We start from the raw sequence: 19,455 nt of genomic DNA on the forward strand, positions 1-19,455 counted from the left end.
CACTAAGACGTCCAGCAACATTCAATGCTCCATCATGGCATAGGTCTCAACATCTGTCAAGAGAAAGATCAAAGAGACAGAGTGCATCTTTCGAAATTGAAAAGACAGTTTTAGCAGCGGTGGATTCAGTTTCATAAAATCCCAAAAAACAATTCCTCCACTAATATTTCCTCTGTAGCAATGTGAATGCAAAATGAAACGTGTTCTTGTGTCATGATATCTATGGTCGCATCAATGATTACACTGTAATAAACAGCTTCTTTAATTTCTCCTGCTAGTGTACACGGAACATTGTGACCCATGAGCTCAAGCATTTCATTCACAATGGTAGGTGAAATCCATTTGCAGTTTGTACAATTCAACCATGATTTCAGCTATGGAATATCTTCAGCATGTAACTGCAAGAGCTGTTTCAGGTTTGACTCTTCCTCATCATGGCTGCATTTTACACTGCCCTGACAGGCAAGGTACCTTAATGATGATAAAATATCAGCAGTGCCTTTCGATCATCTTGCATTTGCTTCTGCTGGCCTTCTGAAAACTTGCTATGTTACTTTTACCCCAGCTTTAACAGAGTCTAAAGCTTGGACTGCTGCACAATGCAAGTTAGAATTCTGATGCCCGTGAAATCTCAAAAGTTTGAGAAGCCATTTTCAAGAAAGGCTTCACATGAATCCTTGTCTCTTCATATGTTTGGAAGAGGAACCTTCATGTAATTTACTGCTAAGCGACAGATGTAACAATATGCTTTATCTACAGTAGTGCCACATCATAAGAGAGCCAGCCATAGATTATTTTGCAAGTATCTTGGTACTGTTGTCCTGGCTTTTGCTTCACATTAGGAGCTGTTTTCTCTGAAGTGTCCCCCTCTCCCTTAGTTACTTGTCAAGGAAGACATAGTGGAAATTCCTCTAGGTCTCTCATTCAGGTCTATACTATAGGATGTTGTAGGTGTAAAAGAGGAATCTTCATAATCAGAAAGAATTTTCCTGTTTTTAATTACAAATCTAGTCATGGAAAATTGAATGGACTGGTGCACTAAAAACAATTCAAAGGAAAATATCAGAATTCTAAGGAGAAATGCCCCTTTGAAACTGTGCCACATCACCTTAGGTAACAGCTAAATGAAGAGCATGTAAATACACAGAGTGCACATTCCTTGCCAATGTTCTCTCTGGGCTGCACACAGGGCAAAAGGAAAATTTAAAAAGGCCTCTGATCTGCATTTCCTCCTCCATCTTGTTCTTCCAGATGGGCTTTTTTATTGCTTCAGAGAGACAGCACCCAAGCCACCATTTTAGGAATTGTCCTTTTCTTCAATAGATACCATCTTGCTATTTTAAAATGAAATGGAAAGTTCTGCTGCAGCTAGATGCATATTGAACAGAAACCTACCTTATGTATTTTGGGGGTGGTTATTAATGATTTTTAAGCTCCTTGTTATTTTATTATGCTTTTATTAGATTTGTATCTAATGTATTTGAGATGTTATTAGCTGCCCTGAGCCCAGCTTTGGCTGAAGCAGCCCCACCCGTCACCACCACGAAAAAAATTACCGTTCTCGAGCAAGAATACATACTCATCCCACAGCAAAAACAACAGCAACCGCAAGCAAAGCAATTTCAACAAGGGAACACAGGCACTACCCTTCCCCAGCGTTCACTTTACAAATTGCAATGTACTGATAATATAACCGAAAAGTAACATAAAATAAAGACTCACCTTTTCCCAAATCAGCTAAATGTAAATTGGAATCAAACAAGTCTGTTAAGCTTAGAAGAGGCCATGCAATCTGACTGTTGCTACATGGAAAGTGGGTTTAGCTATTCCCTTGAATACTGATTTAGCTGCAGATAGGATAAGTCAAGGGTGGCCAAACTTGCTTAATGTAAGAGCCACACAGAATAAACTTCAGATAACTGAGAGCTACAAGACACGAACAAATATTACATATATGGGTTTTTTTAATTGCAACATGCACATTTTGTTACAAATATTCTATATAAATATTAAGAAATATACATGCATAATTATTCTTGTATGTAATTTTTATTAACATTAAATGAGACAGCCAAAAATAAAAACAAAAGAGGTAAAACATATTGCTAATCATACTTTTTTGCCTAAGACACTAAATATTTGGTCAAAGCATGGAGAAAAAGAAAATTAGTGATGGTTACTGGCTATTACTGATAGTAGAAATATTGTGAGTCTCCATTGTTGTCCTGCCCTTCATATCCTGACTTATTGAAATATGGATTTAATATGATTTTCCTGCAACATGTACTGACAAAGGCCAGCAACCATGTGTCTAGCACAGTGTCCAAAACAAAAACAGGCCAAGTGCAAAAAGGCCTGTTAGCAAAATTAAACCATTGAATGAGTTACTCCAGTTAGCAGACTGGAAGCCTCATGGACATGTATCTTGATTACCACACCCTGCCAAGGTTGCTGTAACACAAAGGATCCAGGAAGCATCTTGCCACAAAAGGTTGCAAATTACTGCCTTTAGCAACCACCTCCTTCCCTGATCAATTCAAGCCTCAGTCAAATTTACATGACACACCTCGACGTAGACTCATAAAAGAAACTCTGCCCAAGCCATTTAAGGCTACCCCCTGATTCAATCACAAGACAATTGGCTCTACTGTCCCGACATTTAGAAATCAATAGGTAAGCTGCTAATTAGCTTAACCCAGCAAACCTAGCATGGAACTCCAGGAAGAGAGCTCCTTGCTCCTGCCCCAGATCGTGCTGTAGGGTATAAAAGTACAGTGCACCCCAAGTTCAGTGCTCTTTACTAGCCTGAACCTCTCTTGTGTCAAGTTGGTTTTGAGTCACAATATTGTCCTTCGCTTGGATTCACATGCTGGTCATTTGAATCCTTGCCTTCTCCAAGAACTTCTCAGCTGAACCTAGGTTAACGTATCAGTCCTCACTACCCCCTTCCTAATCTTTCATCCAAACCTATTTTTCCACCCTTTTTATATCTCTTAGGAACTGTGTGTAAGCTTCTCTAAGCCTGTGTGAATGCTTTTACCAAAACCTTATAAAAATATTTAAACTCAATTTGGTCTCTTTTGTGGAACGTTTTCAAGCCACTTTCTGGTATAGTTGTTCTAAAGATTCCCCCCTACCCCTCTAGCTGCCAAGCTATTCCCCATTGCCATTTTAAAACGTTTTCTTATTGTTGAGCTAGCGTAACACCATCTTTGGTGTGAGTTGTTTAAAATCCGGATATGATGCCAAGGCTGTATGAATTAGTTCTTGTCAAGTGCTAATTTGTAAGGATTGAATGATGTTTCAGCTTCAAAAACTTTGTTAAAGAATAGAATGATTCACAGCAGTATATTATGCTGAAAATTGAAATAAGTCCTATGCTGGTTTTCTTCAGATAAGGATATTTTATTTCTGAAACTTGATTCCAGAATTCAGTTGTAGATTGGGATTTATGAATCGTCTTCAGGCTCAGGTCCATCTGTAATGTGATTAGTTCCATTTTCACAGTACTAGGGAACTGGACAATCATTGATTACATCAATGGACTTACAAGAAAGGCAAAGCAGGATTTCAGATTTTCCAAGTCCTTAAACCTGTCTAGGAAATTATCAAGGAGTCCTCGTAATTTACCTTTGTAATTTATCTTCCAGTTTGAGATCTTTTATTTCATTGTTAGGGAATACATTTACTCTCTTTTTGACACTGGGAAAGTAAATTGAATTCCTTAACAGTATGTCTCTGAAAAACTCTTATTTTATTTTGAAAGCTGAGTCTGAGTAAAAGCAGAAACAATCTTAACCTTGCCCTGGAGTGCCAGGGTGAGAATCTGTAGGTGATTCATTATATCAGTAACAAACATTAAATCTTGCATTCGTTCATAATGACAAAACATCAGAATTGCAATGCTTAGGTCGCATGTGGACTTAACAGACCCCTTGTAATAACTCATTAGAGCTGGTGAGATCCAGATTCCACCCAGCCATGAAGCCCATTGGGTGATCTTGAATTAATCTTTCTCAGCCTAACCTACTTCACAGTGTGGTTGTGAGAATAAAAAGAGACCTACATATGCCACGCTGAGTGCCTGGAAGAAACGGTAGAATATAAATCAGACCAACCAACTGGGAAACACTGCACACTGTCCTTCAGCAAGGGACAAAGCCTGTACTGTTCTTAATCACTCACTAGGTATAATCCTCATCTCACACTCTCTGCTCCTGCAGAAGAGAGGCAGGTATCAACTAGAGATGGGGATTTGGCTTACTTCCCACGCCTACCCCCACCTTCTTACTTGCTGGTACAATTTATTTTTCTACATGGATCCTGCCATGACCCATTGTGGTGTCACCCAGGCTGCTGCCACCAGATTACAACATTGCTTACCAAGGTTGCTTGGTAACACCCACAATAGTGGGTAAAATCTCATGAAGTTAGAGGGAAAAGCTTGGTCATGAAGTTACAGGGAAATCGGTTGGTCTGATTTATATACTAACCCACCCACCGCCCACAGATTTTTTTAAAGACTTTCTGAAAACCTGGGCTTTTCTCAGATTGCAGAAAGATGTTTTCACTGTTCATGGCTCCAATCTCAAAATTGTGTATCCACAGATCAGACTACATTGACAATTAGGTACATTGATGACAATGATAAAAAGGCAGTGGTAAATAAGACTTGAGGATACTTTCATTGAGGATATAGTGGATTCTGTACATTTCAAAATAACACTTTTAAACATTAATTAATAAATATTAGTGAGTTTAAAAAATCTTTTCATATTTACTAGATGACAAACTTAAATATAGATCAAATCTTATTATCTTCATTGACTATTCATGTCATTAACCAATGGATGGAAATTTCAAATTTCCTTTAAAAGGCATAATTAGTTAAAAGCAATTATTACATAATCTGCAAAAACTGTAGTTAGACCAGCTAATGACAAACCTCTTAGCACTAATAGCCTATGTGGCTTTGCACCATTAATAAACTATTTAGCAATGTGATTAATAATTTTGAATTTTCCCCTTAAATATTAGCACTTATAAGATCTATTAAAATAACTGTTTTTATTCACTGTTCAGAGAAGAGCTGAAAGTAAAGGGAGAAGATATCGGTATGGAGAATACGCCTTACAGATCCACCAGTTCTTCATGTGTTAATCCTTATGTGAGAGAATCAGTGAATATAAATCTGACATCGGAAATGGCAATAGTCAGAAATGAGCGGACAAGTATTTTAACCTTGGTTGCTGATCTGAAAGTCTATAGAAAACTTCAAATGGGACATATAATGTAAAAGTGCTGAATTAGCGCTCATCAAGAAACAATTTCTGTTGCCTTGGCTTACAAAGACGCTTGGGATTCCTCACTCATAATTTCTAATAACTTCAATAGACAGTTCTTGTATCATATCATAACCTTTTACTAATGTTGGTCAATTCGTTTTAAAGTACCTCTTCCTTAAGTTACTTTATTTTATTGCAATTTTATGTTCACTGCACATAAGAGAGGTCAGAAGTCTCTGACCCATCACATCATCTGTTAAACTGGTTCAAGTCCCCACACAGCGGCTCAAATCTTTCCTCTTTTCTTCTCCCTGTTTCTAAATTTCTGAACACTGAAATCTGAACTGGAATAAATTTTAATTTTTACAGTGCCAATGAACACTGGTTCTGTTTTGCCACAACAGACTAACACACTACGCCACGGGAATGGTCAAAGGTCACACAGTAAGTTTTGCAGCAAATGATTTTAACCTGAGTTTAACCAAGGGCCATTCCAACATTCTAACTCAGGGGTGCACAAGGTCACCACAGCACCCACTAGAAAGTGGGCTTGGTCAGGTGGCTGTTTTTGAGCAATAGGGTTTCTGATTGAGTATGCAGATTTTTTAAATGTTGCTTTGGCAGCAGCTCTTTATTATATAACTAAACATAAGTTGTATGTGTGCAAGAAAATATTTCAAACAGTGTTTATTTTCAAAGTATTCTGTTCAACAGAGCTGCTGTCTGAAATGTTGAAGAGGTACTGTAAAGAATTTAAGCGTGGATTTACGCCATGACATTTGTGGTTGGTTTTGATTACTGTGGCAGCCATTTTGTGGTGAGCCCTCTATCCTGTCATAATTCCAAACAAACTCACAGGCTTAGGGGCCTCTGCCTAACATATCATATTAGCATTTCAATAATATAAGCAAGATGGTACTACCAGGACTTGTTTTACTTTATTTCAAAAATTTATACCATTTTCCCATTCAGATGAATGCATGAAAATTTATTGTATGTGCTCACCCCCCTAGGAAAAAAAATGGAGGACAGAAGTCTGTGGGCAGCAGTTGCCAGTTAGCATCAATTTTTATAGGACTATCTACTGCCACACATCTGCTGTTATCACTTCATACTGTAAAGCCTACTTTAGATATTATTGTTTTCTTCCAAAATACTACTCACGGACTTCTTCTTTCTAAATTTATAAATGAGAATCTAAAACTGCTGGATATATTGAATGCTTGAAAGTACAAGACTGACAGAGCATTCCCTTCATAACAAGACTGGGGACCATTCCTGCTCAAATTGTTAAAGGCACCATCTGCTCATATCACAGTGCTGCATGCAGCAGTTAAAACAGTGCAAGTGTTTTACTTTGTAAGAGACTTTTTACTTTGAACAGTTCATAATATGATGTCAAAATCTGAATGCATACCCAGGTTTGCTGCAGGATATAACAAATATAAAGAGTTGGCAGACAAGATGAGACAACAGACAAGATTCATCTTCAGACTTCACTACGACTTCATGATACAATAATTAAAAAGGCAATGGGTTAATTTGACTGAACTGTTGACAGAAAAAGTTGACTAGCTGGATCAGCTTGAGGGTTGAAGCTCAAGAGAAAATTGGTAGTTCTCCTCCTCTTCCATGAACTTTCCATGAATGGTACAAAAACTTATGCAAGTGAAAAGGTAGGGGGGTTCTACTGAAGCCCTCCACACTGCGCTCTTCTACTCCTGGAGTATACCCTGTTCCACGTAAAGACCTAAGTAAAATTGTAGCTTCATCACTATTTCCTCCTGCCCCCTCCCCATCAACATGCTCCACATCCCCCACTTGCCACAGCCTGGTCTGGACTAGATTTTGAGTCAGGGGTGTAGAAAGGCGGGGAAGGGGGGGGGCGCAAAAGGAAATGGCAACTTAAGTTAAAATTTGACTTAGATACAGCTTTAGTGGAAAGGTAGATCATTCCATGAGCTCTTCTATATGAAAATACTTCCAACAGTAATGCACTGGAGGAAGTAATGAGATTTAGACAACTAAAGGCAGGCCAAGACCCACTAGAACTAGTGAATAGCCTTCATGCTCTAATTTGCTTTTCCTCCACAACGAAAGTGTTCCTAAATATTTAAAACTATAGAAAGCTACAGATTTAATAAAAGTATATAAACAAATAATAGTTGAATGTTTCTAATACACAGGAGGTGGAGGTGTCCAAGTACAAGATAAGATTTGTACTCAACTCTGAATTTTTAACAGGTATTTACCTACCTACTGGCATTTCTTCTCTCATTATAAAATACTGTTCAAAGGAAAGCCATTAATGGTCCCAAAGAACACAGCTAATGCTATCATTTCAGGAAAAAACCATTTGCATTTGTACCAAATAATCACAATCTTTATTCAGATGCAAGTATCTGAAATATGAGGCACGGTTTCAAAGTCTTTCTCAAAAGTTGGTTGTTGAATTATTTTCACTGAAGACTGTATGTCTGTTTCACATCTTTAACTGAAAGAGTGATGATAAGTGAACGTGGATCTTTTCTGTTTTTGCGGATAATTATCTTTCCTTTCAATTCTTCACCTATAAAAACCAAGCACAAATGCAGAAATCATTAAATTACAAATAAATTACAACATGCTACAGAATTAGGTTTACATCAGTCGAAAAACTGTTATAATGTTTAAAAAGTACACAACATACATGACCATGAAAGGAATGGATTTCTGCTGGTCAGGTGTTACTGTCTCATAAGCAGATAATGACTTGCTGAGAAATCCTTCCTTCTAATCACAGATTAAAATTCAGTTTTATCACTGCCCAAGAAAAAAAGAATTCACCGGTGCTTGTTTTGCATACATGTACACAGAGCAGGAGCTAACTGGCCATTAAGGCCATTGGGGAAGGTCCTGGTAAACTGACAGCCTCCTTTCTGCCAGGGCCACCCTGGAGTCGCTCCCCCATCAGAGCCTTCCCAGTCCAAGTGCAATCACTGCTGCTGTAAGCAGGCAGCTCACTGCTATGCCAGGTACATTAGGTGGAATCTAAACTGCAGGTCTGGTTTGGCTAGCCTTACTGTGAAGAACTGGCTTAGTTGGCCTTACCATGTCCAGTAAAAGACAGAGTTGGTATCCTGCCCAGATGCACACTGTCTGACAGTTGCCAGATGTGGGGGCTTAGCATGAATACAGAGCACCTTTGGTGGAGAAGGGCAAGCACTCAGAGCTAGTACTTTGCACCACTAGTCTGACACTTTTGGCTTGCTCCAAGCACATTAGGCTGGCAATCAGCACTGCGGGGCTGAGCCAGAGGACAACAAACCTCCAATAGGGTGGGGTGAGGTTGGTCAGCAGCAAAGTCAAGGCAGTTGTTTGGAGATGGGCATCCCCTCAATAAAGTTTTTGTGCATCCAACTGCAACATCCTTGTATTTTTATTAGGTGGGGGGGGGGGGGGAAAGGGAGCTGAAGAGATGGAGTTAGAGGTGGGGTAAGGAACAGGGAGGGGCCTGGCTTTGGGCTGTGGGCCAGCTTTCTCCTCATTCCTTTCAGGGGCAAAGGATGGATAATGGCTGGGAGATCATCTGCCTTCTCCCACCCCTCTCCTCCCCTGGGCTGGCTTTGCTTGCTCTCCTCCCCATTCAATGGATGGTAGTTATTTAGTCTTTCAGGCCCTGATCTGCTCCCTCCACAACAGTGCTGCTGCATTGCCTTTTCAGGTCTGTGGACTGGCTTTTTTCTTTGCTGTCCTGCAGCTGGCCATGGCACAGCAAATTGCTTAGGGGTGGCTCAGCTGTGGGGTGGTTGCACTGTCCCCAAAGCCCTGCAAAAGCAAAAGCTTGCTCCACCTCCAAGAGTTGTAAGAATTCCTTCCAGATTTTCAAAATGAATTGGCTACCCTGATCAGAAATAATTTTGTCTGGGGCTGAATGCAAATGATAGATATGTTGGATAAACATCTTGGCCAGTTTTGGAGCACTGGGGATGGAGGCACAAGGATTAAAGCAGGCTTGTATAGAGAATAAATTAACTACTATCGAAATTACAGTTTTGCCATGACTGGCAGGCAAGTCAGTGATAAAATCCATCGATATAACTTTCCAAGACTGGCTCAGGGTTGGGATCGGTTGCAGAGGCCCTTGGGGTTTCCCAGGGTTTCCATTTGCCATGGAACACACAGAACAGCCTCTAACATAAGCGTTTATATATTTGCGCATGGTGCGCCACCAAAATTGGCGTCTGAGGAGGGAATGTGCGGTGCCCCTCGTCCATGAAACATAATCACCGATAAGATGTTCGCTACTTCAGCCGGTGATCAAAGCATAAAACTGCACCTGCAAAAGCGGTTCCACCCCCTCCCGGCACCATCATGACATGCTTTTGCTCTCCCTCTGGTTTGTGCTGCCCACATCCTGCTTACTGAAATCCATCTCTTGGTATTTCCAGTACATCCCTCTGTTTGCCCAAATTCTTTGAGGTGCACTTGAGCTATTCAGTATCTGCTTTTATTCTATCTCAGAGAGGTTTGTTTCAAGACTGGGTAAAATTATCCTTAATTCCCCTCAAGATCCTAAATGTTTATCGGATGGGAAGAAGGGTGATATCAAAAGTCAGGAAAAAAATACCAATTAGATTTACAGAAAATTACGCATAGATGAGAAAGAAGTTCTGTATACTTATATAGTCTGCTTTTCCCACCCAAAACAGATTACATATCATAAATTAATATATGGCATGAGACATAACCAGTGTAACAGAATGAGGATTACAACAAATCTGAAAGAAAGCATATTAGACTGTGTTACAGAATCCAGAAGATGGTATTACTTAACATGCTAGTAAGAGTAGGATAATACTATACACAGTGGTCTAGTTTACAGTCCTACAGTACTGAGGCAGTAAGCAGTATACAATTTTGTCTGTTGTCTGACCTATTATGAATAAACACATATACAATACACAGAAACTCTGATTTCTTTAGAAGAACTTGCTACACCTGTTGAAACACATGAGGCTCTCATGAGCTAAAATACCATGCCAGCAGCAAAGCTGTCCAACAGTTTCTTAATTCTGGAGATTTACTGGAGAAATAGGCAGCAAGAATGAAAAAAACCCCTTTTGGTTCAACTAATTTTCTACTGGATTTTCACAGCCAGCAAAAAGGTCTAAAAAAGAAGTAAAGTGTTTGCCAGATGCTCTAATGGCTGTTGGAATCTTTGTAAATTCAGTGACTTGTGGGCACCCACGATACTGGCTGGGGGAAATCACCTGATTCCCTCCTTTCTTCTCAAGTGTGTGTGCATGCAAAACTCACAGAAGGGAATTCCATCTCCACACCATTGCTGAGGTAGCACACTCACCTTTGAGCCCCATGATAGCGGCAGTGTCTGGGAGCTGCTCTGAGCATGTAGCAGCTCCTGCCAAGTTTTTTGCTCCTGCCAAGTACTTTAGGAAGTGAGTAGAGCCAGGTAGTGCTATTGTCCAGCAAGACTTTTGGTTGGCAGCAGCTACCAGCACAACACAAGGATCTACACTGTATTGCTGAAGTTATGCTGTAGCAAACATTTTGTGGCTGGCTCTGCCTCCTGTGCCAGCCATTTTGTTGCTGCTCCCATTGTGCTGGGACAGAATTTGAAATGTGCCCACAGGCTCAAAAAGTTTGGGTACCTTTGTTTTAGATTATACATACAAATATAAACATAAATAAATGTTACAAGGAGCACCTAAGATGTAATCTTCTAAGCCCTTGTATTACAAATGTTTCTTTTAAAAAATCTGCTACATAAGCGCACCTTTTAATCAAATGGTGTTAAAAAGAATTGTTTTTCTACCCTTTTTTTCTGCTGCAAGGTGTCTCAAAGTGGCTTACAAATGCCTTCCCTTCCCTCCCTACCCACAACAGACACCTTGAGAGAGTTCAGAGAGAACTATGACTTGTTCAAGGTCACCCAGCAGGATTCAAATGGAAGAATGGGACATCAAACCCACTTCTCCAGATTAGAATACTCCACTCTTAACCACATCATCATGCTGGCTGTCAACCTGGTTAATTGGCTAAATGATACACCCCTATACATAATCTAAGGGAAACCAATATGCAAAATAGGATTCCTGCAAAGGCAGCAGACAAGTGCACGTGCTTGTCTGGATACTACTGAATTGATCAGCTATGCATTAGTGTAGGACTGAGACCTCAACATTTTAAAATTCTATTTAAAAATCTAACCCCCTCCCCAAATGCAGCAGCAATTGGGATCATGTAGGTATATTAACAAATGCACACTTTCACTGTGTGCCTCCCATCATGCCAATCTTTTTTTAAAAATAGAAAACCTATAGGGGCATGACCTTTTATTTAAAATATGTCAACACAAATATATTTATATTTGACAGCATACAAGACGAAAATCAAATGTTTTAACATAGCTCAAATAAAGTGTTTTCATAATCCTAAACATATGGGCAAGTTTATTTAACTGTAGAGCTATAATTCTCCCCCTAGGTGATTTTATTGTTATTTTATCAGAAAACATTGTCTTGGTTTAATTGCATGAAAATGAATTAAAGTTGCTATTTAAACAACCCTAGTGAAGCATACCTTGAGGCAAGCTCTAAAAAACAACATTTCTGTAACAATCTACTACCATTTCCATTAAGGACACCCTTCAGTTATTTATAACCAAGTTAATTGCATTAAGCAATGCAGACAATCAGTTTAATTCATTGTCATGAGGCAGATCTGTGTCTCTCCTTTGCCCCACCAGGCCACATTAAATCGTCTTTTGTGAAAAGCCATTTCTGCAGCTGAAGTAAAGCAATGGCCGTGTAATCATAACAGAGAGCAGGCTCCAACCAATTAATCAATGTCATGTAGATATAAAATGACTGATGCGCTATCAGCACTCCCCTGCTCTGTACACTGAAGAGAACGTTTTGTTAAACTGAGCTGCATCACCTGAGCTCAATAAGATGCAACCAAGGTTCAAGTCGTGCCAGAGATCGATCAAGACAGAATGCATTATCATTCTATTTGCAGTACTATTATCCTTTACAGTATACTAAATTTGTGTTGACGAGTATGAAAGACTACAGCATACAAATAGTTCCATGGCGTACAAAAGTGTGTGGTTATACGTTAACAGTTCTTTTAAATAGAAGTTCTCTATTGCCTGGCACACTATGTCTGTTTACTGCTGAGCCTTTTGTACCCCATAACATGACAATTTGAGGTGTCTAAGGGGCTGGATCCATCTTTTCCTGTACATCCAGGTGACACTAGTTGCATGAAATGCATCTTACCAACTCAGGTCAGTTCAGTAGTTCTGGACAGAAGTGAAGGGAGGTCATTGCCAGTGGTATGGCACATGCTTTGAATACAGCAGATGCTAGATTGAGTCCCTGGTATTGCCTGTTAAAAGACCTGATGGTTCTGAGTTACATAGACCTGATTTGGTATATTTAAAATTGATATGTTCAGACAGCTCATTTTAGTTAACTGTGCCTGAAAACATCCAGGCTGCAATATGGCTTTGTGTATTTCTCAGACATTCCACTGCAAGGTTATCTATCAGGAGGTCCTTGATGCACATGCCATGTAATAAGCACAGTCCCAATCCCATTATTATATGTGTTCGATTTCCAGACATGGCCATCAGCGTCTCAGCATCATTTAATGCTTCGACTTTCTGCTTCCAGACTTCAAGTTAAAAACTAACTACGTCACAAGCCATGAAGAATGTCAAAATCACTTCATATCACTTTTGACTACTACAGAAATGTTCTTACATTTATGACAAAATAACTTCTTAAATGCATATATTTGATAAATATTACACAATTGAGTTCACCTATTTTGCTGTATATAGACAGTAAACTGTGAACTATAAAAAGGCAAGACCAAGGCAAGACCAAGATTCTTTTTAATAATTTTGGTGGGCACTGTTTCTTCTTTTTTGTTTGCTTGCTGTGTATAGCTTTTTAAGACACTGTGGAAAATAAACATTTTATTTTTACTGCAAGGCATTAGAAAGAACATAAAATGAAGCCATGTGCTGTTTTATTGCTAATGGATTTTGTTTGCGTGTGGATTTTATGTTTCAACTTCAGTTTTTTTGAAGTTAGTCAGGGAAGTCTTTCAAAAGATTTCTAGAGGAATTAAGATTTATTTACTAAATGGTTGACATTTGAATCTGCTTGGTATGCCACAGATATTCTCTAACCCATCTTTTTCTATTCTGGTTAAACGTTTAAGAGCTGGGAGAAGATAAGATACTTCAAATTTGTCCTACAAATTTAGAGTGCAAGACCATTCTTGCATGAAAAGAAAATTGGCATATCTATATTAGTCAAGAATTTACCTCCAAAAATGCCCTTCAAAATGAATATCTATAAAATATTAGATGGCTCCTTCCTCCATCATTTAGGAATGCAACAACGTATTACGAACAAATGGAGCATAGTGACAGCATTCTGTTTTATCTCAGTCTGCACTGTTGTCAGTTTTTGTAATATCACTCATACAGAAGAGTGACTGTATTATACTCAGATGAGAAGAATCTTTGGAAAATATGTCTCATATCATAACTGAGTTCAACAGAGTTTACTCATAAGTGTTCTATGAATGTACTTCTAGATAGACTTTCACTGCAGTACCTAAATAACCCTGCCAACGACCCTTTTCGGACAGTTTTTGAATTCTCATAGTTGAATGACTATTGGTACCATCTGTAGAAAAAAATGGAAGTTCAAGCTTTGCCAGATCAGAAAGTTACAACAAGTTTCATAAAGACTTTTAGAACTAAATTTTAATAACTCAGGCTTTATTTATTTATTAGGTTTATAGACCGCCCTCCCCCGGAGGGCTCAGGGCGGTGAACAATATAAAGAGCACAATCAATTAAAATACAATATAAATATAAATTAGGATGGCTCTGATAAAAATAAACCTTACTCTATTAAAATGCAGCATTAATAATTTAGTTCCAGATGGCGCCTACTATCATATATAACAACTATATATTTTGGAAATCTTGTTGTTTAACATCGTTCTGATAAAACTAAAAAATAAACCAGCATTGTTCTAATATAACAGGCAGAGCCAAAGTTACCCTCCTTCATGCAAAGTTACCTCTCCTGTATTCCAATGGCAACTTAGGCTCTTCATAATTCCCCCACTAATATTAGAATTTTCTAATGGTCCAAGGGTTTAAAGATATAGTGAAACAAAAAAGCTCCAACATTATCTCAAGGAATGTTGGGATGTTGTTGTTTTTTAACCCCCAAACAGTTTAAATGATAGCTGTGATGGAAAAACATTCCAAATTGGATTTTGTTGCATTTTCACAACTAATTTAATACTGTCCTCCTGGGACTAATACCTTCCCTCAAACCCAGGCAAAAAACTGTATGCTTGAATACCTCTCTATAGCAACACACACACACATTATAAAGAGAAGCTATAAAATGTTGGAAAAAATTCTTCTCTAATATTTTTGGTTCATTGAAGCTAGCACTTCTTACATAATGAACATCTGAGCATGTGATTCCCCCACAGTCTGAAATTGTACCCAGCAAAAATATATGGTTTTTGCATGTTTGATTAAATTAACAGGCACTTCAGAGTTCCATTTAAAATGCCTTCTTATGAGAAACCCTAGTATGGTTATGCGATACTCTGGGCTTAAAAAGACTCACTGTGGCATAAGAGGATGTCAGAGCAGGAACTATACTTAGCATGGAATGACTGGAGGTATCTGGATAAGCAAGGGAATGAATCATTTAAGCAAACATGAGAACAAAAGACTTCTGGTGACTTTAGCAGCCTTTTCATACAATGGTTGCCCAAATACCTGGAACAACCACTGCAGAGTTTAAAGTCAAAACCTCTCTTTGCTGCCGTCGCCTTACAACTTCTTGCATTGAGAAGTATACTTGTCTCTAAACATAGAGGTTCCATTCAGCCATCCAGGCTAACAGTCATCAATGGACCTATCCTCTATGACGTGGTCTTATTCACTCTTAAAGCCACTGAAAGCTACCGGACATCAGCACATCCCATGACAGCAAGTTATATATTTGTGTAAAAGTTTTGTCTTGACTATCATGACTCAACTGCCCACTGATTTTATTAAGTGCCTTGAGTTCTAGAATCATTGGAAAAGGAGTTGCCTCGATCTACTTTGGTTACACCATGAATGATTTTACAAACCAGCATCATGTCCTTCCTTTTCAGAAAGCTTCCTTTATTGGGGTTAATTCACACACCTCAAGGTTACTGAATTTTCATCAGACTTGGATTCCACTGAAAATAACCACTGACATCAGCGGAGTGCAAGTTGCTTGCCTCCTTCCTGCTCCTGAAGCCTAATGATGCTCCTGGTAGACACAGGAGCCCAAGACGCAGAATGAAGGGAAGTTGGAGGGGTGAATCTAAAAATGTAATAGCAACTTTACTGGATAAGACCAGCGATCTATCCAGTCCAGCATTCTATTTCATGAAGTATCCACCAAGTTTCCCTGAAGGGCCTTTGACGGGACATAAAGACTAAGGACTTCTGATGTTGCCTCTTAGCACTCATATTCATAGATGTTTTTGCTTCTAAATGTGGAAGTTCCCTTTAGTCACCATGATTAGTATCCACTGACGGATCTACTTTCCACGAATCCATCTAATCCAATTTTAAAGTCTTCTGTGATAGCAGCCATCATTACATGGGAAAGATTTCCACAACAGGTTGGGGGGAATCAGAAACAAATGCCCATAGAACTGTTAGGTGGGATCTAAACTGCATGACAGAGATTCCTTCAAAACTAGGAAGTCATTTCATCTGGAGCCTCTGGCCCTCCATTTCTACTTAGCAGGCTGCTGGGTTTTTTTCCCCTTGGACAAAGTTACCAACACTTGGGATACTCGGATGGAGATCTACTCCATATCAAATATAAGGCTGCTGCCAATTTTCATTATTGCTTTAGCTGTATCTGTTCCTATGGAATTATTCTGATAATAGTCATGCATGCTTCAGTAACACTCTGACTGATTACTATAGCATGCTCTGTATGTGACTGTCCTTGAAATCTTCTCTGAATTTGCACAGGCACAGAACATAAATGCTGGATAAAAAGATTAAACCCTGACCAGCTTGGGCCCTGAATATCCCAGCAAACTATTACTCTCATATTAACACCCCACACAAAAATTACCAGCTTACTTGCTTTGTTTTGTGCTTCACTGTGATGCCCCCCTGAGGACAAGGGAACCTTATTCCTGGGGTCTACAGGGTCTTGAAAGCACGAGTCCAGTCACTGGTTCCTTGCATAGGTGGTAGTTTTTATTTGCAGTTATTCCAGGTTATCTTTATCCACCTCAGCATTTCAAAGGAGAAGAGCCACAGTACTGCAATCTGCCTCTTGGTCTAGAAACTTCCCTAAGGAAACTCTTCTCTTGCACTGGCTTCTTTCTCTTCTTCTCCTTTCCCTCCTGGCTGACCTGACTTCCTGTTCTGCTACTGCCCTGTCTCCCACTACCACTTTTTCAGATCTTTCTTCTTCCTATTTATAATCCTGGCTCCACACTGGAGCTGGTAAAAGGAAGCCTGTCCAGTACTGTTTCTTCAACAGGAAGACCTGGTTCCAGAAGCACTGCCCAGCTATGAACTAGAAAGCAACCCCACCTAGAACTAAGATCAGACGTGGGAATTAAGTTTCCAAGAATCCCCTTCCCAGATCCGAGTCAGGACATAGCCAAGGATTTAAAATCTCATAGCCTGCAGCTGAGAAAAATGAAGACTTTCAGCTTAAAGAAGGCTTACATGTAATAAATGTGAATTGCTAAAGTGTGGTTGAGGTCTGCACAGTAAGTAGCTGAAAGTATTTGAAGACAACAGAAAGAAGTGGCCAAGATGCATAAATGTCTAAAAAACTGAGGGGATGTGGGCAACTTAGTCAAACGAATAATTTAGAATTGAAAAAACTGCTTGAAGAAACATGCAAAGACAATTGGGAGGAAGATGGTACAGTTAGGAACAGCTAAAATATTGCCTTTTATTTTGCAAGTACACCATGAAAGTATACTTGCCTTGGACAAGATGTGGTCATAATGTAAGTGAAAAAGACACTTGCGAGGAGATGATACAACTGAACTTATCTGCCCACTGAGAGCATTAGAAACATTTTTTTCGAAAGTGGAGAATATAGCCAATGTATGTTTGGAGCAGCCCAAGGACAGACAACAGCTCAGAGAGAAAGATAACATCCCAAGAAACCAATCTTGTTTCTATGTTTTCCAATCACAACAAGAGAATGGTTGCTGGCTTCTTCCTTGCCATCCATGAGAAAACCAGGCAAGCTCTCTACCTCTGACCAGCTAGACACCCTGTAGCTTCAGTGGCTATCTTTAATTTCTGCACTTAAGGGAATATCACAGGTATGCTTTACCTGGATTATTTGTTGTTGCTAGTGAAATATGCTGTTTTGCCAAACAAATACAATTTGATTCATAAATCTAACTGGATGTGAATGTGGTTGGTCTCATTCTCACTGGAATCCTGAAAAAATCTGCAACACTGCAGAAAGCTGAGCTGAGTGCCACACTACCTGTGATTTTTAAAGCACTTCAAGACTGGAGACCCTCATACCTGAAGCACTGTCTCTACTCATATGAACCAGGATAGCACTTCCTCTCATTTCAGCAGCATCTTTCATCAATTCTCATTTGCAAATTGGTTTAAAATGCCATTGCTTGTATTGAGCTTTCACTGTAGCTGCTCTGTGTTATGGAACAGCCTTTCAGAATCTCTTAGGAAGGCACTTACCCTTTTGGTTTTTATGAAGTGGCACAAGACAGATTTAAGAGATCACTGGAGGGCTGGCTGTTTCACCTCGAGCCTTTCAAATTGTTTATTTGGATCCCATCAAAATGTGCTGCAAGCATAGAATTTCTACCAGCTGAGCATGGATTTCTCACTTCTCCATCCTGCTGTGGCCCGGCCCCTGCCTTCCACAGTGCTGGTGGATGGGGATCCCCACAAACAGCAGGAGGAGGAGTTGAAAGGCTACCACAAGAAGGGAGGGAAGTGGGAAAAGTTGTTTCCAATTGCTTGCACAGACATGTTTGTTGTGATCCAACCCAGGGCAGCAAAGAAAAAGACTGATGGAAACTACATGGTATATTTGTAAGAAATGAAAATGAAAACAGTGAGAACCAGAATCACTGTGTCCGCTAATTTAGAAAACTTGCGAGTTGAGTATCCAGAAGTATGAGACTGCACTTAAAGGCACCACAGCATAACAGAGTTCTTACAGGTGTTCTGACAGGTTAAGTCTTGCTCAGTGCACAACTAATTTTTTACATTATTAAGTGCTTTTGCTGACAAATGCGACTGAACATTTAAAGATTTCATTACACATTTATTAATTTACAGCAAGCTAAAATATCACCTCTGAAACAGGCTAACAGATTTACTGTCAGTAGTTTCAAATACATACCTTTCTTGGAAGTTTTAATTTGTTAAAAGGATTAGTGAATTCCTGCCTAAATGCCTTACAGTTATTGTTCATAATTTTGTCTGCTAGGATTTTATTTTTTTAGGTTGTGAAACACTTGGAGTAGATTTCTGAAGAAGTCGCATACAATTGTTTTAAACAATTAACAAATAGTAATAAATAGTAATAGTAACAAATAGTAATAAAGAACCTGAGATATCTATCAATATCTACATTGATAGACCGTTAGTAAACATAAAAAGTAGGAATTAAACTATACCTTGAGGAAATAAAGCATGATAGCCCTTTCTAGGATGTACATTTTCTGACTGTAGGCTAAACAGTAGGGTCAGAATGCTTCCCATGCCAAGTTCCCCGTATGAAGAAAACCAACACATCAGGAAGAAATGTTCTAGCTTAAACAGTTCCTTGATGTCGTGCTTGTCTCTGTGCAGTGAGGTGTTTTTTTTAATAGGGAGGAGCATTCAAATATAACTGCACACGAAACCTGAAGCAGCATAGCTGTTGTAGGACTCCATAAAATTGTATTTATTGAATATTTAGACTGACACAAAGAAATAACATTTACCTTTTTCTACATGGAGAGGATTCTCCAAAAAGAATAGTGTTTGTTTCCAGTGTGTTCTGGCACTGCAAGGACTAGTTGAGAACAGGACCTGCATTCAAATTTTTTTGAAAAGAGTTCA

General features: G+C 39.1%; 1 protein-coding gene across 3 annotated transcripts in view; it reads right to left on the bottom strand.

Moving 5' to 3' along the window:
* Positions 1-6,635: 6,635 nt before the first annotated feature.
* The window catches only part of PRMT3 (protein arginine methyltransferase 3), a 74,320-nt gene continuing 61,500 nt past the window's right edge, over positions 6,636-19,455 (bottom strand). For all 3 annotated transcript variants that reach the window (XM_048484924.1, XM_048484923.1, XM_048484925.1), the window contains 2 exons: positions 19,338-19,425; positions 6,636-7,854 (listed from right to left, as the gene is read on the bottom strand). In XM_048484924.1, the coding sequence (XP_048340881.1) occupies positions 7,745-7,854; positions 19,338-19,425 (198 nt within the window). In that variant the 3' untranslated portion in view covers positions 6,636-7,744. The remainder of the gene's footprint in view (positions 7,855-19,337; positions 19,426-19,455) is intronic.

This window comes from Sphaerodactylus townsendi, linkage group LG02, assembly GCF_021028975.2.
Source record: "Sphaerodactylus townsendi isolate TG3544 linkage group LG02, MPM_Stown_v2.3, whole genome shotgun sequence".
NCBI classification, from domain to species: Eukaryota; Metazoa; Chordata; class Lepidosauria; order Squamata; family Sphaerodactylidae; genus Sphaerodactylus; species Sphaerodactylus townsendi.